Source organism: Sorex araneus, chromosome 10 (genome assembly GCF_027595985.1).
Source record: "Sorex araneus isolate mSorAra2 chromosome 10, mSorAra2.pri, whole genome shotgun sequence".
In the NCBI taxonomy this organism is placed as follows: Eukaryota; Metazoa; Chordata; class Mammalia; order Eulipotyphla; family Soricidae; genus Sorex; species Sorex araneus.
Window position 1 is genome coordinate 34,677,060 of NC_073311.1, and position 24,923 is coordinate 34,701,982.

Here is a 24,923-nt window from a genome sequence, read left to right on the forward strand (position 1 = left end):
ACTCCGGGGTTAGTCCTGGCTCTGCACTCAGGAATTACTCCTGGTGGTGCTCGGGGGACCATATGGGATGCTGGGAATCAAACTCGGGTCAGCCGTGTGCAAGGCAAATGCCCTATCTGCTGCGCTATCACTCCAGCCCCCAAGAACTTGAATATTTATGGTATGAAACTCGTGCTTCTTGATAAAAACTGATGTTCATTTGCATAATTCCAAATTACCTGTATTTCAAGCTGGGAGACCTTCTCTTTGCTCTCATTCAGCTGACTGTTTAATTCATTAGAACTGGTTTCCAGGGAAAGGACACGGTCTTGTGCTGCTCTCAGATGTGCCTTCTGCTCCTGCACCTGGTCATGCAAATTCTCCTGGGCTTGTTTGTGGCTTTCTGATTGATTCTTCAGCTTCTCCATTAGTTGAGTTACCTACCATACAAACAAGACTAATTATAAAGGCCATAAGTGATATAATCAGAACAAAGAAATTATGATTTAAATACCATGAAAAATCAAAGTAACTGAGGTGTTACCTCAAATTTTTTTCAAGAGAAACTTCTTACATCTCCCAAAATTAACTACATATCTAAGCCATAAGAAATATCAAATTTACAGATTTTTAATTTTATACCATCCCTATTGAGTTGTTACTTATAAATTTTATTGAGATAAAATTCAACCATAAAATGTGGGAACCCATGACTGAGATCTCCAAGCCCGCTCGGATTGGGATTGGGCCTACTCCCCCACAGGTCCCCAGTTTTCTAGTAGCTTGGCAGTCACACCCACAAACTGCCCCTGGCACCATGTAATCCCATCAACGGCCAAGACCCAGAGACTACAAACTAAAGCTCCCAGAAGAGAATGACACAGAATTTCCTGGACATTATATTCTATCTATAACAAGCAATACAAAACAAATAGTCTAGCATTGCCTTTACAGCAGGTTTGAGTGGTGGTGGGACTGATGTCGAAATATCGAATGAAACCAAAGTAGAGAGAGAGTTTGGGGGAAATTGTTTGCCACACAGGCAGGGGAAGGGTTGGAACAGGATGGGTGAGGGGAACACTGGGGATTTGGGTGGTAGAAAATGTGCACTGGTGAAGGGAAGGGTGTTTGATGATTGTATGACTGAAGCTCAAACATAAAAGCTTAGTAACTGTATCTCACGGTGAATCAAAAAAAAGAGGGGGGAATAATAATAAAATAATAAAATTAACATTCAGAATAGCACTGTAGTACTGTCATCCCATTGTTCATTGATGCACTAGAGCGGTACCAGTAACGTCTCCATTGTGAGACTTGTTACTGTTTTTGGCATATCGAATACACCATGGGGAGCTTTCCAGGCTCTGCTGTGTGGGTGGGATACTATCGGTAGCTTGTCAGGCTCTTCGAGAGAGACAGAGGAATCGAACCCAGATCAGCCTAGTGCAAGGCAAACGCCCTACCAGATAAAAAGAAAAAAAAGGTAATGTGGAGTTCATGCCCAATTCAACCAGCTTAATCAATGGCTGAATAAATAGCAGTACTCCTACAATATAAAAAAAAAAGTTCACCCATAAATTATTCAACTTGGTAAACACTCATCAAACTATTACCACAACAACACAAAGAAGATTTTAACAACCACAGAAAATTTACTCAGGCCCATCTGTAGTCAGAACCTTCCACTCTTCTCTAATACCAGACCACTACTTGCCAAAATGGTAAAAATTCTTCATATATTCTGAATATTTCCTGTTTGTTTTTTTGCTTTTTGGGTCATATATTTTACCCAGCAACGCTCAGGAATTACCCCTGGCTATGCACTCAGGAATTACTACTGGGAGTGCTCGGGGAAGCATTTGAGATGCTGAGGATCAAACTCAGGTTGGTCAAGTGCAAGGCAAATGCCCTACCGGCTACACTATTGCTCTGGCCCCTATTCTGAATATTTCTTAATTATCAGATATAAGCATATCAAATTTTTTTTCCAGCCGGGTCTTGGCTTTCATTTCTATATTGTAAAAATGTATATTTTAATTGCAAATAGTAGCCATTCTTCTGATATTTCTCTAATGTATTGAACTGGGAATATGTTCCACTTTTTGAATTCTGGGTTTATGTACTAATCAATGATGCTGTCAATTTAGTGACTAAGGCACTGATTTCTACCCCCCAGCTTTCTGTTCTTCATTTTGGACAGTTTCAATTAATGTGTCTAAATATACACCAATATTATTTTCTACCGTATTAAAAACTCTGATAAAATTTTAATTTAGATTATTTTATCTCTCAAATTTCTATTTTCATTACTTCTTTAGTCCTTTTATGTCCTTAAGTATATTTTAAGATCAAATTGAAATACATTGTTTTAAATATATTTTAAGATGCTTAGATTATTTATCTGAGGATTGCATCATTTCTCATTTAAAGGTCTATTTCTATTGAATGCCTTTTCTTTTACTTATTGCTCACGTTTTCTGCTTCTTAAGAAGCTTAGTAATTTTTCTTTCCTCTATTTTCTTTTCCATTTGTTTTGTTTTGTTTATCTTTTTGTTTTGCATACTGGAGACCAAACTCAAGGTCTAACAAATCTAACAAAAGAACTCTACCACTCCCAGCTGCATCTAGAAATTTTTCTATACTTATGGTGGTTCTTGATTCAGTTATACTCCTTGAAAGACTGCTGACCATTATGCCAGGAGGCAGTTATATAGTAGTAGTTAGGTGGATCCTTTAGAAACTTTCCTTTATGTTTTGCCTGGGCAGTTTGCCTGGACAATAAACAGTTTAGATTTACTTCTAAATCATGACATTTCTGGGTTTTCTACTCAATGCACCAAGAATCCAATTATGTCATTTCTCTCTTACTATTAAGATCAATATGTACCAATCCCATGAGGTCAGGTAATTTTTCAGCCTACTGGTCCTGATTGATGGTCTGGCCTCCTAGAATCCTACCCTATGATGCATTTAGTCAAAGGCTCAACTGAATCCCTATGCAAAGTTCTGAGTTTTTACCCTCAACTATTCTCTCCCCTTTGATAACTGTCCTGGAAATCAGAGCTATCATGATCGATCTGAGTGCCAATCTTTCATTCCTCAGTTCAGTGAGACAATAGTATTTTCCTTTCCTTCCCCAACCTACACCAAAGCCTAGAAAGTTATTCAAAGTCAAAAGTTATGAAAATGGTCAAAGGCTCACTTCATTCTTCTCTGTCGGAGCTAAGTCCTACACTGCTGTTATACAATGTCTGGAAATAGTGGCTTTACAATATTTTGTCTACTTTCTAATTGTTTACAGTGGAACAGGTAATAGGAATTGTTATTTCAACATGCAAGAAGCAGAACTGTGTGGATTTATTTTAATTTATTCTTATTTTCATTGAGGTATAATTAACATAAAATTACATTTGTTCCAGAGAGAAAACAGAAAGATTCAATAATTATATATATTGCACAGTGATAACCACACTTAGTTTAGTTGACATTTACCTCTACACAGATGTACATCTTTTCCTGTTGATTCTTTTCAAAAACTACTTTGTTAATTTATTCTTTTAAAAAGTGGATAGGACCCCCACGCTGGCCAACGTGGCGTGGAGTACACCATACTATGAGGCGCAGGAAGGGGGATGAGGGGGAAAAATTAAAAAAAAAAATGGAAAAGGAAAAAGAGAAAAAAAAGAGAGAGAGAGAGTTATGTCAACTATAGTGAGTTTTGTGTTGAATTATGGAATGTAATCAAGGTAAAGAAAAAATGAAGTGAAATTCATTAGTTATATAGTAGGGGGTAGGGGGTGGGGGCGGGGGGTAAACTGGGGTTTCTGGTGGTGGAATTTGGGCACTGGTGAAGGGATGGGTGTTTGAATATTGTATAACTGACATATAAACCTGAGAACTTTGTAACTTTCCACATGGTGATTTAATAAAAAAAAAAAAAAAAAGTGGATAGGATTTCTTTATTCTATCTGTATAGAATAGAATACAGATAGAATAGCAAGTTATAGTCAAATTACAACTGAAAACTAAAGAATTCTTCATGAAACTGTTAACCATGGTTCACTTTTGGGGAGGGGGGAGATGAGGTGTCTCCAAAGCAGTGCTCAGAGGGTCTAGGGACCATTCCTGATAATACTGAACCAAATGAGTCAGACAGTTCAACATTCAGGCCCAGCAGTGGCGATGGCCAGCAGTATTACAACCAGAAGTGCCAGGGATGAGGGGTTCGGTGTGTGTGGGGGGGGTCTCTAGAGCTACATACCAGGCAGTAAATAGGGGCCCATGTTAACCTAGGGTTTAAACTTAGGATGATCAATATGTCAGGCATGTGTCCTGACACTGAGGTAACTCCATGACACAAAGTTTGAGAGGGGAAAATTCCCAATATAAATTAAGTCATATAACCTACTGCTATTTTGTTTCAATATTTTCTCTTCATATAATTTATTCTATTATCAGAAAATTCTTCCCCTCAAAATACTACCCATTCTTTTTAGTTTGAAAATGTATTAACCTAAATACTTTAAATTTATTTTAAACAACTACAAATGAATTTTGGAATGATATTGCATTTATTAAAATTAGTATTAGCTATGTTACTCCAAAACACACAAATTAATCAAAATGTAAGTAGCCACTAACTCTACAAATTATTGATAAATTCTAGCAACTAATACTTGAACGCTTTTAAGTTGACATATATACTTTGTTAGGCATTCTTTTTTTCTAAATGTCACAAAATGCCACAAGACAAGTATGTAGTATTAATAACATTGCCATTCTTCAAGTGAATTAACAAGGTAAAATTATTTGCTCATAGTCACATAAGTAGTAAGTTACAACCTGAGATATGAACTGTGGTTTCCTTGACAAATATTTCTTAACATACATTTAGAACAATACATTTACTTCAGAGGTAAATTATATGGTATTTGGAAAAATGCAGACTTTTTGAAAAATAACAAAAAAGAACAAATAAATAATTTAAACAAAGCACCTAAAAGAAAAATAAATTGAGCAATATAGTACATCTGACAAGCTCACCTGTTCCTGTAATGTATGGTTTTTCTCTTGTAACTGGTTGAGAACAGCAGTTTCTCCCTCACCAGCCTGAATTTTTGCATAAAGATCTTCTCTTTCCTTTTCTAATAAGGAAGTATTTTCTTTACTCTTCTGTAATAAAGCTTCAAGATTCTGTATCTTTTGATCCTTATCACCAATTTGACGTAGTACTTGTTCCAAATCATTCTGTAAGAAATTGAAAACTACTACCTTAAGAATCAAAAATTGTTACCTAATAACTTAAGAAGTTATTCTTCAAACACAAAATGATTAACAAGTTTTATACTTCACACTTAAGTATTATAATTTTTAATCATTACTGTATTTTAAGACAAACTAGAACTGTACACTTATATACAGATTATTGAAAATTAACTAGAATTTAACAACAGAAAAACTACAATTAATCACTTATTTATTCTAACATAAACCTCATTAATGCTACTTCTTATACAACCCATTTCAGATACACAAGACCCCTCAGTATTCCTTAATCACACCAAGCACACACCCACCTGAGACGCTTCATAATAACTGTTCCTCTGTGTGGAAAACTTACCCCAGAAAGTCACAAGGGTCATCCCATATACAAATATCTATTCAAATGTCACTTCACAACCAGATGTACCCTGATCATTATATATAATAAAACTATACCCTTTTCTAATACTCCATCAGATACATTTTCCTTCTATAGCACTTAGCTTTTAATACACTAAACATTTTACCTCTTCTGTTGGTGGTGGTGCTCAGGAGTAATCCCTGGCAGTGCTCAGGAAGTATGTTTGGTGTCAGAGACAGAACCAGGGTCAGTTGCATATGCCTTACTTCTTATACTATCACTCTGGTCCATAAGCAGTTTACTTTCATTCCTCATAGTTGTGTACTTCCTTTTACCCAGACTAAATTATGTGCTGCATGAAGGTGAAAACTTTTGTGTTTTATTCCCTAATTTATTAATGAAAGCATACATACTCCAAGACAATTGTTGAATGAAGAGAAAATTAAACGACTGCATTCTAACTCACAAACACTTATGAAAGCTAACAGGAATCTTTTACCAAAATACTGAGATAATCTTCTTTTGCTTTATCAAGAGCATAAATGCTACACAAAATGGTGCAATAATCCACCTCCACAACAATGCCTATTAACATTCTGGAACTCTCCAATCCACAGTCTATGCTTTTGCCCCAGCCATTTATTTAAGAAAGTCTTTAACTTTAAACAAGGTCTTAATCAACCCTGTTCCAAATCTCACCGTAGCTTACATACCACCATACTGAAACAAAGCCAGCAACCACCAGGTGCTTTCATCCACCAATATTAAAATATTTTGTAGTTTTGTGCTCTGTTTTGTCTAGGGGACAGTCCCAGGGATAAACTCAGGGACACACACACACAAGGCAAGTGCTGCTACACAAAGTCACATCCCCAATCCATAACATTAAAATATTTTGTATTAGCTTTTCAAACATGTTTCTCATACCTCTAAATTTAAATCACAAAATAGTGAAAAGCAACCTAACCTCTCTCGCTATCAAGCTCTGTTCCTGTAACTAATATTCATTCTATGAATGAATCTTCTGGAACTATAGTTCAAGGCCTAAGGTTTTCTCTCTAACAATCATCTACTTCCATGTCATAACTGAATTATGGTTCCTCTTTTGAAAAAAATGTTGATATCCTATCTACCTTTCCTCATATGAATATCTATTCCTCTGGGCAAGCTAAAGTAGTTGAACATTTTCCAGTTTTTTAACATTACTCTCTCTCATGTAAAAGCTTCATGTTAGACTGGGGCATATGTCAATCCCTCATCCTACCCTCTACTCTGCACTGCTTTCTATAAATCCCTACCTCATTCACTGAAGACTTGAGACCTGATTTAGTCTTTCAATCCCAATTTCTGCCAATTTCCTGGGAAATACAAAATACATAAAGTATTAACATATTGAATCAACATTCATATCATCCTAATTCCTAAACCTTTACCCAAGCCACAATTTAATCACTCATCAGGAGGATCACCTGGAATTGTTCCAGAGTAAAAAAACCTACTCTACACAGTGCCCAGCTTCCTGCCTGAAATCTTCCAATTTGGATATGACTTCATTTCCACTCTTCTCAGTTAGAGACATTAATTTCAATTTTCATTGAGCTTACTTGGGATATGTTTGTTTTCTCTTTATGAACTCCAGACATGGATATGAACTAACTTTAACTATTCTTTCAAGTATATTCTCCATTTTCTTTTTACAACTCCCTCTGAAAAGGCCAATCCTAGACTGATTCTGAAGTCTTTTTTATATCTGTAAGTTTAAGCCCCATTAAAGCAAAATCATAATCTCCATAGATTGGTGTCACTATTCATTTCTAGATTTCAATTTCTATTACATAATCATCTTAGTAATAATACTTTCACTTGAATAAGGTTGTTACCACCAACATTCCCTTCAATAACTACTTTAAAACATCAAATATTCTCTCAAATTCTTGTCTGCCACACCAGCCATTACTATCTCTAACTTTACTGTTTAAAACAAGTGGGATTTTTTTCTATCTCCTCAGTTATAAAGTTGCATATACCTATGGATACATGTATATAAGCATATTTATATACATATATTCACCCCTTTTCATATATATGTATATATATTCACCTCTTTTCCTCTAACTTTAAAGGATATATATATTTGAAAATATAAGACCAAATTTACTACCATCCACTCAGTGGCTTTTTAAAGTAATACCTTATTTCTTCAATTACCTCTTCTCTAACATTCTCAATTATTTTCTATCTAACATCACATCAATTCGAACATATTCAGGTATTTTTGTCAAAAACACTTCCAAGATCAACTGTTTTTTTTTTTTTTTTGGTTTTTGGGTCACACCCGGCGATGCACAGGGGTTACTCCTGGCTCTTCACTCAGGAATTACTCCTGGCGGTGCTCAGGGGACCATATGGGATGCTGGGATTAGAACCCAGGTCAGCCGCGTGCAAGGCAAACGCCCTACCCACTGTGCTATCGCTCCAGCCCCCAAGATCAACTTTTAACCTCTAAATTACACAGTAAACTTTAGGGAGGAGCAGACTGAGATTAAGCCCAGTTCAACCCATGACACCAGAATGGTTCCCAGAAGCACCACTGGAACTGACCCCTAAGGAAAGCCAGGAGTTGCCCCAAGCATCGCCAATTATGGCAATTATGGCCCCAAAATCTCCAGGTTAATTTATAACCAGCTTCAATGCTCTCACTCTTGCAGCTTCTCTTTAAAGTATAATCCTTACTGTCACCCTATTTGCAACCCAAAACATCTATTACTGGTCTTTTTTCTGAGCCTACCTAGATTATGTAAGTGTCCCCTGTGTGCTAACCGTAATTTTATATATACATCTAGAACTAAACTCATTATATCTCTTTAACTATATATTTTAAATATTCATGATGACAGATTTTGCCTGGTCTCTTTGTTGCTCTTTTTCTTCTTGCTCACCATGGAATGAGAATTTAATTAATGGAAAGTTTGAAATAAGACACTAAATCAACTCACCCCTTACTTTGTTTTTTTTTTCTTTCTGGGTCACACCCAGCGATGCTCAGGGGTTACTCCTGGTTTTGCACTCAGGAATTACTCCTGGCAGTGCTTGGGGGACCATATGGGATGCCGGGGATCGAACCCGGGTCGGCCGCGTGCAAGGCAAACGCCCTACCCGCTGTGCTATCGCTCTAGCCCCTCACCCCTTACTTTGTAACTTCAGTCTGCAAAACGATTTACACATAAGAAAGTAAAAACATGGTTTAGACAAATACCACATGTCTTTTGAGCTTCAGACCTGTGTTTGATCTCCAGCTCCAGAAAGGGGAATAGATTTTTCGTTTTCTAATGATTGTAAATGTTCACTTTTACGGGGGGGGGGGGGGGGTGGAGTGGTAAGAGGCTGTGATTTTCATCTTTAACTGGGTGAGAAATTTTAATTTTGAGAAATATATTAGAAAGTCCACAGGGGGACAGGATTGAGGGGTTTGGAAAATGGAGACAAGTGGTGGAGGGAGTTTCACACTGGTGATAAAATTGGTGTTGGAATATTGAACGCCTAACAAATGTACTATGAAAATAAATTCTGGTGTTTTAATGGGAGGGGGGCAGGGTAGAAAGTCCACAGACTTGCTTTAGACCTATGCCAAATTCTTTTTAATTTGTTTATTTATAAGTTGGGAACAACTGTAAAGGCAATTAGAGGCCACCCCAAAAGCCTTTATCCCTCTCAGAGAGCCTGGCAAGCTACCCATGGCATACTCGATATGCCAAAAACAGTTAACAACAACAGCCCTCATTTCCCTGATCCTGAAAGAGCCCCCAATACACCATTGGGCTACACTAGCACAGGATGGGGACGAATGGAGACGTTACTAGCACCCGCTTGAACAAATCGATGAACAATGAGATGACAGTGATGGTACTGATGCTCTTCTCTCTAATATCAACAAGCTCACACCCTCCTTTTGCCTTTTCATCATCTCAGTGAAACTTTCCCTAGCATCCCTATCCAAGTAACAGTCAATCTCAAGCCCTGGATACAGTTCTTAACCTGGCCCATTTCCTCACCTACCTAGCACTTATTACCATCTAACACACTATTTTGCTAACTCACCTCCCTGTTGTTTGCCTCCTTCAATAAACTATGCAAAAGGAGATACTTTTGTCTTTTTTCTGCTCAGCCACCTCCACATATCACTTCCTTGACCAAGAGTAGGCAAAGACATTCACTCACTAGCTGAATAAAAAAAAAAAAGGCAAAAAATATATCTGAATCTCTCTCCATCTGACTCCCATGTCACTCTTCAAACACAGAAAGAACACATAGAATACCACTTAGTGCCTCCTTTAAACACCGACATTCTTTCTGTTATACACCACCAATTGCCATTTCCTAAATGGCATGAACTACATGTACTACTGACATCTTTATTATCACTTGACTATATAAAATAGCACGCAGGATTTGGCAAGATATAAATTGATTTAAAAAACCAAGGAATAAACAAATGTCAAAGTCAAACTCATTTCATACGTTTTGAGCACTCTCCCACACCATAACAAAACTTTATTTTTTTTCAATATTCTAAACTATCCTATACAATCTGTATAAATTTAATCCAACTTTTACATTTTTCTATACCTAACCCAATATAGGCATGACAGTTCTGAAGAAAGGAAAGACAAAACCTTAAAACACTAAGCTCATTTATAGCAAATGAAAAATGTTAATTTTTCCTGAGTTAATGAAATCAGAAAATCCTATTTACACACTGTAGCTTTTTAAATAAGGTATCATATTAAATATGTGTAATTTTATAGATTTTATTTAAAATAAAAATTAAGAAATCTAAATAAATATTTCAAATTAATTTACTTATAAATCTATAATTATAAAATATTTAGATACTTTTCAATGTAGTAACAAAAATATTGTATTATCTATGTACTAAAAATTCTCAAACTGCTTCACAATCAAGTATTTTATTGACCTCATTTTACCACAGCAGAAAAAAGATAATTTGATTAAATTTTGAGGAAAAAGCTAAAAATTCATGTAATGTTACCTGTGCTTCTCGGAGTTTTGCTGTAGTGCTTTGCTGAAGGCCCTGTTGCTCTTGATGCTGCTGCTTTGTTTTCTCTAACTGATGTTGTAGTTCTGTGAAATGTGTTACTTTTTCCTTCAACTTAAAAAAAAGGGTAAATTGTTAATTTTAACAATGTATGTGCCTAAAACAAATCATTCATAAATATCTGACATTACTTTAAACCTTTACAGAATGTTAAATTCAAGCAACGTATAATTTCAACTTTATAAACAACATGGTATCTCCTATGGGAGAAACTCATTCTAAAAAGAATACTTCGTGGGGCAGAAATAATAGTGCAAGGAGTAGGGTGCTTGCTTTGCACACCATGGCCAACCCAATTTCAATTTCTGGCACCACCAGGAGTAATCCCTGAGCACAGATCCAGGAGTAAATCCTGAGCACCATTAGGTGTGGCCTTTCCCCCATCAAAACAGGATACACTTCAGTGTTGGCGATGTGGCTCAGTAGAGCACATGCCTCACATATTCTGAGGTCCTGGGTTTGATCCCCAGCACCATAACACCACTCAAAAACAAAAACAAACACCAAAAAAAAATGTGGTTTTAATCCATAATACATTTAGCTCATTTTTCTATAATATAATCAAGAAAAACATGAAACTAAAGTATCAACATAGATTTTTTTCCAATCATGATGACTGCCTATTATAATTAATTTTAGTAGTAGAAAATAATAGAACAACTAATCTTGGAAAGAACACAATACCACTAACTCTCCCCAAGTAGACCAGTCTCGGCTGGAAACTGGGCAGCCTTCGGGACATGGGGGTGGGCAGATTCCCCTTTGTGCATGTAGGTGCAGAGCCCACAGCCACGCCTGATACGCTCCCACATAGAAAGCACCCAGCTCCTCAACTGAAGCTCATCAAGCTGCCAAGACATCAAATCATTCCAACTCCATAACTCCGGAACACACACAGCCTCATACAGGGCCACAAGACATCTCAAAATTTCATAGTACTGTCAGTCCAACAGGACCACAGCAAATCTGATGGGAAATTTGTGTAGATCACCAGGCTCAATGAGTGAAAACACTAATACAGACGATTCAAGTAGCCATAACCATTCCAATAAGTTCTCAGACAATGACTTTAGTAACACTATTATGAGATATGATGGTTATCACAAATTGACTTTTATTAATCTAGCTTTTGATAACTACATATTCCTTTGTATTCTGACAAGCAATATCAAGTAAATATGTTTGTGCCTGCTAAGTGTTCTGGCTTAAGTGGTGGGCGGGAAACTAGCGACACTAGTGGAGAAAAAGTCACAATGGTGGTGTGACTGGCATTGGAACATTGGATGCCTGAAACAACTGTATTATGTGCAACTTGGTAAATTAGTGTTTAAATAAAAAATAATAGGATACTCTGCACACCTAAATTTGGTGTTTGAAAGGAAAAAAATATGTATAGTGCTACTGAAAAACTAAAGGTTTTAGTTAACTCACAATGTTTCTTCCATTCTAATAAATTATATAATTTAATGAAAACTTTTACTTTAAATAATAGTTACCATTTTTACCTACCACATCTATAATTAGAATAGCATTCAATCTTTTTTTTTTTTAGGTTTTATTTATTTATTTATTTGTTTTTCTTTTTGGGTCACACCCGGCGATGCACAGGAGTCACTCCTGGCTCTGCAATCAGGAATTACCCCTGGCAGTGCTCAGGGGACCATATGGGATACAGGGATATATGGGATATGGGACCATATCTATATGGACGATATGGGATCCCGGGTCAGCTGCATGCAAGGCAAACACCCTACCCGCTGTGCTATCTCTCCAGCCCCGAATAGCATTCAATCTTATGCTTAATTTTTCAGACTAAAAATCCTTAAAATAAAAACTCAAAATTTAAATGCACTAATCACATGTCATTAATGACCTTCACAAAGTGTTTATTTTTCACTATGACATTAAGAAGTGGTCTCCTAGGTCAGAAACTTCTCCTTTAACAGCCTAACAGTGGTTCATTCTTGAATTTTTCCTGCCTCAAGCAGAAAGGGTAATATGAACATTTTATTGAGCCTTTGTGGATCACAATCCTAAAAAAATGACCTATTAAAGCTAATACACAGGATATTTTCATTGGACAAAATAAATGTTGCAATTTAAAGTCAAAAAGAAACACCGCATTAAAACTCTTCACAATTAAAAGGCTGGACTATAACAATACTTAAAATTTCTCAAATTTCTTGAGAAATTTGGTATTATAAACTCATCTGAAATCCTAGATTACCTGTTCTTCTGAACGAGAAAGCTTGAGTTGAAGATCAGCTACTTGCTGTTCTTTATCCATAAGCTTTTCACTAGAAAGCTGTCTCTGCTCTTTTAGTCGACCATGAGCTTCTCCTAATTGGCGCTCTGTCTCCAAAAGCTTGCTATGCAACTTTAAAGAAGAAAATTTAAAAGGTTTATACACTTGTATTAATGTATGCAAAGAGATCACCAATATCATTACCACCATCTACTTTCCAAACATGTTTCACTTTTCACCAAAATATATCCTGCTTTTTATGACTTTTTGGGGAACCTACCATCTTGTCAAGTAATTTAACTCCAACTGAATTTTAATCACATAAATTATGATAAAGCACATAAAACTGTAACTAAATTCACAGCCTGGAGGGAAATTATTTTCTCTCTTAAAAATATATTAGGGGAGCTGGGAGAGGGCTAAAAGGCCTAAACCATATGTTTTACATGTCACCTGAGCTCCATCTTAAGCATACTATGACTCATCCCTAGAACCACCGGGTACGGCCCTGAGCATCACGGGGCCCAAGCACTGAAATGTACGGCCACACTAGGCAGACCAAGTTGATCAACTGAGGCAGCCCAGGGACTCCAGAGCTCTGCTTGTGACATGAAAAAAATATATATGTAAATGAGTGTTTATTTATATATACACAGAAATATGGATATAAATATAATGAACCAAAGGTTCTTATCTGGATAAATATTGGAATCATCTAAGAAACTTAAAACAATAAAATGATACTTAAAAATCAATGGGTGGACCGATGGCAAAGCGGGTAGGGCATTTGCCTTGTACACAGCCAACCCAGGTTTGATTCCCAGAATCCCATATGGTCCCCCGAACACTGCCAAGAGTAATTCCTGAGTGCATGAGCCAGGAGTAACTCCTGTGCAATGCCAGGTGTGACCCAAAACAGCAAAAAAAAAAAAAAAAAAAAATTAAAACACTCAAAGTACATTCAGATTTATTTCACAGTATGTTTTTTAATTTTAGTGATTTTTCCTGTTTTACCATAGTTATGAACCACCAAAACTGATTTCTTATGCTTGGGTACTGAATAAAGCACAAAGTATTCCACATTAGTTCTGACTAAAAACAATTCAATATTAGGTGACAAGTCATTAACTTCAAGTTTGCTATGCAGTGAAAACTAAAAAGAAAATCAGCCTGGAGCTAAGGACCAACTCTTTTTCAAATTCTTCATTTTTTCTATCTACCAAAATTAATAATTTCCCTGGAGAGTGGACTTTTTTTAAATAAATAAGAAAAAAATTTGCATTCATTTCAGAATTACTACCCCAAGTGCTGGGAATAGTTAGTAAAAGAAGAGTTAGAAGAGTTACCGAGATATAGATGCCAGATATTAGGCAAGGCTTACACATAAATAATTGTATACCACCAGCCTCATAACATATATCAAGTACAAGTGCTTCAGCACAATCAAAATTCATAATAAGCATTCTATACCATTTTCAAAGCTCCTCACTTTAAAACTAGAAATATAAGACTACAGAATTTGTGTCATATTTATATTAAGCATGTTGTATATTCACATATTTTTCCATAAAAATTCAGTAGGCAAGAAAAAAAATTAAGTTGCATCAAAAAGTGGACATTCACTATTTTCTTATGCCAAGAAAAGGTCTGTAGCTATTGCAACATATCATTTAACATGGAATACCCAGATTCAATTTTCGTATTTTGGTGTTTAGGCCATAGCCGGTGGTGCTGGGACTTACTCCTGGGTCTTAGCTCAGGGAGTATTTCTGGTGGGAGGGACCATGTGGGGTGCTGGGAACCAAACGCAGGTGAGTAAGATGCATAGCAAAGACTCTACAAGGAAAAAAAAAGTACCGCTGCTCTGGCTCCCCCAAATTCAATTTTCTGAAGCAAACTATCTTCTATCTAAAATAGTAACCAGTAATAAAGCGAATGAATTTACTTTATATTTGACTTTAACCAGCATCCTGAGAACGGCCAGATGTGCTCCCACCAACAAAAACAAAAACAATGGGCAAATTAACACTATAACAACTAGCCAAACCTCCTCACTAAAAGAATCAGGCCCAATTCCGATATGCAAAAGCAAAGCAGATTTTCAGAAAAACTCACATTTTTAAGATCAAGAGGTTGATCTATTAAAAAGACATCATACAAGTTTAGTTCCTTAGCTTTGTGAATAACATGCTCCAAATATCATTATTAATAGATATTCAAACTTTTCCTAAGTTTGATTTATTACATTTGAACTAAAGCTCAGAAATGTATGTTTTCAAACAAGAATCAGATGATATTTAGTTTCAGAAAAATTCGGAAATTCAAGCACTACAGTCTCTCTTGTCTTTCTTCTCTCTCTCTCTTGTCTCTCTTCTCTTCTCTCTCTCCCTCCCTCCCTTTCTCTGTCACACACACACACACACACACACACACACACACACACACACACACACACACACACACACAGTGTCCAAGGAGGAGTTGGAGAGATAGTACAATGGGTAAGATGCTTGCATTGCCTTGCATGTGGCTGACCTGGGTCCTATCCCTGGCACACCATATTGTTCCCAAGCACTGCCTAGTGATCCTTCTGCTCAGAGTCAGAAGTAGGTCCCAAGCACAGCAGGTGTGGTCAAATGAACAAAAATAAATAGAATAAAGAATAAAAGTAATATGCAGATAGTATTAATAAATGATCTGGCCTAAAGTAATATTTTAAAATATTCATGTTGGGGCTGGAGTGATAGCACAGCAGGTAGGGCGTTTGCCTTGCACATGGCTGATCTGGATTTGATCTCCAGCATCCCATATGGTCCACTGAGCACCACCAGGAGTAATTCTGAGTGCAGAGCCAGGAGTAACCTCTGTGCATCGCCGGGTGTGACCCAAAAAGCAAAAAATCATCAATCATCATCATCATCATCATCATCATCGTCATTCCATTGATCATCGTATTTCTCGAGTGGTCTCAGTAATGTCTCCATTTGTCCTAGCCCTGAGATTTTAGAAGCCTCTCTTTACTCATCCTTCCCAACGATGACGCATTAGAGACTCTTTCAGGGTCAGGGGATGCACCATGGGGAGTTTGTGAGGCTCTCCCATGTGGGCAGGCCTGGTAGCTTGCCAGGCTCTCCCAGAGGGAGAAAAAAAGCAAAAAAAAAAGAATAATAATAAAATATTCATGTTTATGTTCAGTGTCATAATTTACATGCATAATTCTTTATTTGTTATAACCTAAATAATTTTTACCAGCTGCCAGGCCCTTTTCTAAATGCTTCACAAATACAAACTAATTAAACCCTCATAATAACTCTGGGAAGAAGGTTCTATCATTATTTCCATTTTTGTACATGAGCAAACTGATGAAGTAATTAAACAATTTGCCCAACTGCTGGTTAGCCACAGAACTAGAATTCAGGCAGTTCTAGTTTCACAGAACTAAAACTGACTCCTTCATTGACACTAAGTTGAGATGGCAACTTAGACAATTTTTAAAAGTTAAATCACACAAATCTTTTAACTATGCTACAAATCATATTTGCAACTCTATGAACTAGTTTAGAAGTATGCTATACACAAATATAAAGTATGAAGAGTACTTTGTTTTCAAGTCCTAAATGACAACTACCAGCTAACTTTCTCAGCATGAAAACATAGTGGAGAGCAAAACACAGTTCATGTCTACAATCTTTAAAGATCCTGGGAAAAGGTGGAGTTTACTTCTCTTCCTTCCTCCAATAACTATACTGAAGCCCTTTGAGGACAACAGAATACAGAATAAAGCAAATTCCTCAGATTAAGGAGCTCACATTCTAAAAAGTAACAATAGAAGAAAAACTAATTATATAAAATGCTATAAAAATACCAAAATAATAAGAACCAGAAAGATAGTTCATAGGCTGAGTATAATCTTTGTGTACAGGAGACATGGATTCAATTCCCATCACAACATGGCCCCTTTAGCACCACCAGGAATGACCCCCAAGAACAGAGCTGGGACTAACCCCTAAGCACCACTGGACATGGTCTTAAAACCAATAACAATAATAAAAATAATAAATTAATTCAAAAAATTTAAAAACCACTTGCTGAGATAAAGAATCCAGAAGATATGGAAAACATCCTATTTAAATAGAGTAGTCTCGGAAGGTTTTATTGAGGAAATAACCTCTCAGCCAACCTTGTGAAGCATGAAGGTCTACAGTAGGCTAAAAAAAAAGTGGTCAAAAGACCAAAGACATGAAAATGCTTAAAGCATTTGTGTATTTGAGGAACTGAAAGGACATCAATATGGCTTCACAGTGGTGGGAAATAAGTCTGATGTCAAACTGTGAACCATACTACATGCCAAAGGCTTACATGCCAAAGGAAGACATTTAGATTTTATTGAAAGTGTACTAAAAAGTCACCTGTAGGGTATTAAGCAGATGAATAAAGTGATACCTTCGTTTTTAAAAACATACTTTTGGCTTCTGTATGGAGGCTAGATAAAGGAGGTCACTAGAAGAAGGGAAATTTAGAAGAAGGCTAATCCAGTAACCCCGGTAAGCAATGATGGTCACTGAGAATAAGGATGGTGACAATGCAGATGAAGTAAACTGATTTGAGACATATATGAAGGCAGAATCTAGACAGCATGCTGAAAGAAAGAAGATAAATGATATCACTTGAAGGTTTCAGTATGACCTTTTAATTTTATACAGTATTGTGACAACACCAAATAAACACACACTTATTTAAGTCTTGCCATAAAAATACATGATTGAGTAAATTCTCAAAAATTCCTCACGACCCTTCACTCACTACCATATAAGCCCAAATCTCTGTCTGCTATTTAAACTAAACACAATAAAGTCCCAGTCATAAAAGCCCACTCATATTTTTTTAATTTTTTTAATTTTATTGTTTCACCGTGAGACAGTTGCAAGCTTTCATGTTTGGGTTACAATCTCACAATGATCAAACACCCATCCCTCCACCAGTGCACATTCCCCACCACCAATATCCCGGGTATACCCCCCCTTTCCCACCCTCCCCCTGCCTTTATGGCAGACAATATTCCCCATACTCTTTCTTTACTTCTGGGCTATGCTTGCAACACAGACACTGAGAGGTCATCATGTTTGGTCCATTATCTATATTTGGCATGCATCTCCCATCCTAACTGGTTCTTCCAGCCATCATTTTCTTAGTGATCCCTTCTCTATTCCATCTGCCTTCTCTCCTCCACTCATGAAGTAGTCTTCCAGCTATGGGGCAATCCCCCTAGCCCTTGTATCTACTGTCCTTGGGTGTCAGCCTCATATGATGCTACCCTATACTTCACAAATGAGTGCAGTCCCTCTATGTCTGTCCCTCTCTTTCTGACTCATTTTACTTAGCATGATACTCTCCATGTTTACCATTTATAAGCAAATTTCATGACGTCATCTCTCCTAACAGCTGCATAGTATTCCATTGTGTAGATGTACTAAAGTTTCTTTAATAAGAAAAACCTACTCATATTAAACATACTCTATCATAAGAGCAAATCATTGTCTTTTCCTGATTCTTATGATACCTTCCTGCCAGGAACTTACTTCATTAGTCCTATTCCCCAGAAGTTCCTCCTATCTTTAAATTTCCACCTGTCGAAACCTATCTAACATTCATAATTCCAAGCACCACCCTCTTTGATAAAGTATTTCCTGATCACATAACTGGATAAAATAACTACACAAGTATCATAATGGCAAATAAAAAGAGAAGAACTCTTTCAAATTCTCAAAATATAATCAAGTAATCAAGTACCTTCCTTCTCCTCAAGGAGATTTATACTATCATATTATTTCCTTTTATTTTCTGTATCTCCTAATAAAAATTTCAGGCATGATGACTCTCAGAAAGTTAAATATTCAAATTACAACTGAAGTGAAAGTCAAATTACATTTTATTTCTAAACTGCTCACTGATATTCCTAAGCTTTTGCTTTCTTCCATGATGAAAGCCTGCATTAATTCACTGTCTCACTAATTCACTATTTTGCCAATTAACAAGCAATGTGCTAAGCAGTGAGGATTTTTTTTTAAGAGCAAAATAGAGACCAGAGAGATTGTACATTAGTGGAGGGTTGCTATGCAATGCACCAGGACCAAGTTTGAAGTACCATATGGTCCCTGAGCACCACTACGTGTAGTCCTGGAAGCCCTGAACACAACAAATGTGACCTTAGAAGCTGCCAACTACTGTCAGAGTGATCCTACTGATCCCCGTTCCACAAGGTCCAAAGCAGCTACAAATCCTTGGATCCTAGTTGCCAGGCTTGACTGGTCTATTAGCACTGCTGGGAAGTAACCTGAGCACTACTTGGGAAACTCCCCACTCCTTGTTACCCACCACCCCAAAATAACAACAACAAAAGGGAAATGAGTCAAACATGTTCTTTACATTTGAAGAGTTCAAAGTCTAGTGAAGAGCACCACTATACTGCAATAAATCAATCAAAATATATACAGCTTAAGTAGTCTTTTAAGGAAGGGGATTAGCGTATCAAAAAATGGTACATTCAGAGAAAGATTTCTTGAAAAGTAACAAGTGAGTTCAGCACCATTTATCATAATGAAAAGGAACAGGAAGAATATCTCAGGTCAAGATGGAAGAAATGAAGACCACAACAACAAATACCACTTCAACAAAAGTTATATATCTTATTTAAAAAAGTAGCTAATCATTAATTGCCCCAAAATTTCCATCTTTCAACCACTTTTATTACTTTATCTATAAAAGATAATTAGAACACAGAATTAAAAATTAATGGCAAAGTCAAAAACATCTGATAGGTGTTATCCATCTAAAAAAAAACAACCAATTTATTTTCTTCTTTTGACAAATTCTTATTTTTATACCATTGGTTCTATAAGAACTGTATTTTAAAAAATTGGTAACACATTTAAAATGAATTTTTAAGTAAAGGGTGAAAAATTTGAATTACAGTAGTCAAAGGCTGCAAAGCCACTGTCATTTGCCTGATGTCATCCTAAACAATTTATATGCAATAATTCATAATATTTTATATCAATACTATGTGATAGATATCTTTTTTCCTTATGCTATGCTAAATTAAAGGAAATAAGATAGCACTATTATTACAGGCTATGAAACTAAAAGAGTTATGATAGTGTTTTGTATTGCTTTGTGGGTTTTTTTTTTTTTTTTGCTTTTTTATTTTGCTTTTTGGGTTGTTTTTGGTTTTTTTTTTTTTTTTTTTTTTGGTCCACATTCTGCAGAGCTCATGGGTCACTTCTGGTGGTGTTCAAGGGACCACAGAATGCTGGAAATTAAACCTGGCCTTTTGGATGCAAAGCATGCTCTCAGCCCACTAAGCTCTCCCACAGTCCCAAAATTGATAGTATATTTAATTAACTACATTATTTCCAACTAGTTATTCCTTAAGAAGAAACCACAGACAGAGTAACAGTCAATAAAATAAAATCTTACTTGATTAATTTCACTTTGGAGCTGTAACCCATGCTGCTCCTTTTCTTCTCTCTGTTGTTGTAGTTGTTTAAACTCTGACTTAAGATGCTGGTACTTGGTTTCTACCTCTGATAATTCTTCTTTAAGTTTCTGAGTAGCTTCTCCCTTTTCACCTAGCTCTGCCTGTACTCTTTGTAGTGATGTTTCAGATGCAGATAATCTTGACTGAAGTTGTTGGCAATCTAGGTCTTTTTGATGAAGGCTTGCTTGTATATTCTTTTTACTCACAGATTCTTCATTATGCTTCTCCTCCAACTGGGTATAATCTTGTTCTTTCTTCAGCAGCTTTTCACTCAAGGTCTAAAATATTAATTGAATAATTTATTCTTTTTCTAACATTTTGCTTATTATAATTATTCAAGTGATCTTTGAAAGGTTTCGTCTACTACTAAATGTTTTAGATCATTATTATAAGATGGGAACTGAAAGTATTTCAGCCAAGAACAAAACAATTATATACAAAGGATTTTATTATTGATCCACTTGATTATACTCTGCTAATATAATTCAGGAACTACCTACAAAAATAGAAATTGTCTACAAAATTTGGAAGATAGTTCAAAGGGCTAGAACACATGCTTTGCATGTAAGAGCCCTTAGTCCAATCACCAGCAACACAGGATACCTGAGCAGCAAGCCAGGAGTGGCCATTGAGCACTGCCAGGTGATCCAAAAATAAAAACAAAGAGTTGCATACAAAATTTTGACATAAGGTGAAAAGACTAAAATCCATTGGATTCTTTTAGATATGCAACATATTCATATCCTCCCTTCTTTTTTTTTTTTTTTTGGCTTTTCTGGGTCACACCCGGCGATGCACAGGGGTTACTCCTGACTCTGCACTCAGGAATTACTCCTGGCAGTGCTCAGGGGACCATATGGGATGCTGGAAATCGAACCCAGGTCGGCTGCATGCATGGCAAACGCCCTACCCACTGTGCTATCACTCCAGCCCTAGGGAGGAAATTCTTAAGAGGAACATACCTCTTTAAAATACATGACTGTCGTGGTTATATTAGAATTAGTAAAATTATTCTTATAATCTTACTAAAAGATTTCCTATTGTTCTCTAATCAAAACAATTAGGGAATAATAAAAAAAAACTACAATTTTACACTAAATCTCCTGATAGTATGTTATCATACTATATCCACTCAGCGTATTTTAATACACTGACATAGTACTGAACAAGTACTATAAGTACTACTAAAACATAGTACTTTCCCCCTTAATAATGTGAATATTATTTTTAATATCTCTGGGCATATTGCTCATAGGTATATAAATATAAACATGTAATTAAACTATTCATTATCTCAGGCTACAAATGCCAAATCATGTCCTTTATATGTACACAAATATTTCAAAAATATATTATGAATCTCTTGAGAGCCTGGCAAGCTACCGAGAGTATTTCACCCGCACGGCAGAGCCTGGCAAGTTACCCATGGCGTATTTGATATGCCAAAAACAGTAACAAGTCTCACAGTGGGACGTTACCAGTGCCCACTTGAGCAAATCGATGAGCAACGGGATGACAGTGATGATGACAGTGATATTATGAATTACATTGATCATAAATATGCATTTGCATGCATATACCCCTGATAAATTCAATAAGGTATAAAATCAGCCCCAAACTTGAAAAAAAAATCTAAAATCAAACTGAAAGCTCACACTAAATTCCAGGTAGATGTATTTTACCTATTGTTGACAGAAAGCAAAAAATGGGAAAGCAGTACACTAAAAGATCATAGAGAATGGGAGATGGGAAATACATAATTACTTTAGCCTTGCAAAATTCAGCAGTCAATATTTTGCACATGATTAATGTATGTTACAAAATAATGCAGAGCAAAGATCAAGTCAAAAGACAAGCTTAAAGAATAAATTTTAGTGTTCCAGAATGCAAAAAAGTTTATATATGTGGTTTCAGATTCCAGAAAGTAACTTTTTTCTGAAACTATACCTTTTCTTATTTCATAGACTCAAATAACAATAACTATAATTCCCTGAAAGGGCTATTAAAATATTCCCTTACTTTCCCAAAACATATGTGAGACAAACAACCAAAAAGGTTTTCCAAATTTTCTAAGCTTCATTTGAAAGGATTTATTTTGGCAAGTTATTATCAGAGTTCTATTCTTTGATATGACAGGTTCTCTTTGTTTACACATTTCTACCTCATCACAATAAACTGAATGTAAAAGGATATATAAAATTGACCTGTCCTGTACTTAAGCGAAATATTAAAGAGGACTGCATAAAATAAAAAGCCACTACAATGGGTCAGGAAGATAGATCAAGTGCTGGAATGCATGTCCGGCATGCAAAGAATCCTGGGTTCAATTCTCATACTGCATGATCTGAGCACCATAGGAAGTGACCTTGGTGCTCCTCCCTACCCCCCATCACAGCACTGCTAAGACTGTCGCCCACAAAATTGATGATCACAAATAATTGGGGGGAAGGAGACGGGAAGGAAGGAAGAAGATAACATGTTGACATGCACATGGAGAAATTTGTGAACATCTTGTGTATTGTTAGATAAGCTATTTAAAAATGGCATCTAAGGCCACACAGTGACTTAAGTTTTTGGGGGATCTCTCCCAAATACACAGGAGACATACATTCTAACAAATTTCTCCTTATTTTTATTTTTTTTACCAAACTGTCTGAGCATATGGAATTATATGTTCAGCCCCTGAAAAGCCCAGAGTGGAATGAATTATTTCTCTTCTGCCCAAAAAAATGGAATGATGGGGGTAAGAGGAGCAATGAATGAGAAGCATCCGCAGAGGTTCAATTTTGCAATATGAAAAAGATACCAGAGACTGTTTGCGAAGTATTGCTAATGGATTTAACACTTAAATAAATACAGAATGTCTTACTCTAGTATGCCAATCTATTAATATACATAAAGTTTAAGATATGTAAAACCAACAAATCACTAGATGTAGTTTTAAAATTCTCACCTCATTTTTTAGTGTCAATTCATTAATTGAACTTTTAAGCTTTTGCAGTTCCTGCACATATACAGCAACTTCCTGGGGACCTTTGGCAAGTTCACTCCTTAGCTGGCTTATTGTGGCCTAAAAAGAAAATAATAAACTAAAAACTAAATAAATAAATAAAAGTATCCAAAGATTTTAAGATTATACATTACTGCCATTATTACTAAGACAAAAACAATCCTTAAAGGTTTCAACTTGGTTCTTTATCCTAATACCCTACTGGAATCATTTCAGCTAAAATGTTTAATTTGTCCGAAATGCATAACTTCATTTATTTCCTATTACATGAAACAAAAAGTTGACTTCTTACTTTGTATCTACTATGCATCAAACTGCAACCTTAAATACACAAGCATTGAAATTCCTCATTAATTCTCCAGAATTTTAGGAGCACATTCAATTATAACACACTTTCCCTTAATTTCTATAGCAACCTTCCTTTTTTACTTTAAAAACATGCTAAGTCCAGGGCCAGATAGACTGCACAGGAGGTAAGGCTCTTGTCTTGCTTGCAGCCAAAGTCTGGTTTGAACCCCAGAACCCTATATGGTTCTTCCTTGGCACTGCCGTAGCTCAATCCTAAGCACAGAGCTAGGACCAGTCCCTGAGCACTCCTGGGTACAAGAAAACAAAAATCAAAAAGTAAAAACATCAAATCCAACTTACAAGATAAAATCTGACCCAAGTCAATATCTTTTAATGAAATATTAATTTTTCAAGATTACCCAAAAAAAGTCACAGTTTCATTAAACTGAATAACTCTTTTGATGAGATATGGACATGAATTTCCCTCAAAGCATACTGTAACGTTTTTAAGAGAAGTTAAGGCTTATTATTAAAATGACATTTTGGGGAGATGTTACCCCGGGGGCCGCACGCGTGTGCGGCCTCTCCACAGCTGCAGGAGCGTGAATCCAGACCCAGCTAAACTACTTTCAGCATGGGCAGCTCCTCGCAGAATGTCTCCAGCCTGAGAACTAAGCCACGGCCCCATGCCTGCCCGGGAGGGGAAAGGTATTTCTCTCTCTGCCTCTTCCTTTCCGGGGATGAAGGGCGTGGTGACCGCCATATTATAATGACCACAGATGGGATTTATGACAAAAACTGCAGCAAAAGGACATGAGGGTGCTCTTGGGAAGGTGGGTGGCACTGGCCCCTCCTGCCGCTGAGATGTGACCCCGGGGGCCGCACGCGTGAGCGGCCCCCTCGCAGCTGCACGAGCGTGAATCCAGACCCAGCTAAACTACTTTCGGCATGGGCAGCTCCTCACAGAATGTCTCCAACCTGAGAACTAAGCTGCAGCCCGTGCCCACCCTGGAGGGGAAAGGTATTTCTCTCTCTGCCTCTTCCTTTCCAGGGATGAAGGGCGTGGTGACCGCCATATTATGACGACCACAGATGGGGTTTACAAACTCGCAATGATCCAATATC

The 24,923-nt window shown here is 36.6% G+C and overlaps 1 protein-coding gene across 1 annotated transcript in view; it reads right to left on the bottom strand.

Moving 5' to 3' along the window:
• Positions 1-24,923, bottom strand: part of EEA1 (early endosome antigen 1) — a 124,526-nt gene that overhangs the window by 40,009 nt on the left and 59,594 nt on the right. Inside the window, exons 10-15 of the mRNA XM_055118289.1 lie at positions 23,454-23,570; positions 20,440-20,778; positions 12,946-13,095; positions 10,653-10,772; positions 5,023-5,226; positions 219-419 (exon numbers count right to left, since the gene is read on the bottom strand). Of these exons, the coding sequence (XP_054974264.1) occupies positions 219-419; positions 5,023-5,226; positions 10,653-10,772; positions 12,946-13,095; positions 20,440-20,778; positions 23,454-23,570 (1,131 nt within the window). The remainder of the gene's footprint in view (positions 1-218; positions 420-5,022; positions 5,227-10,652; positions 10,773-12,945; positions 13,096-20,439; positions 20,779-23,453; positions 23,571-24,923) is intronic.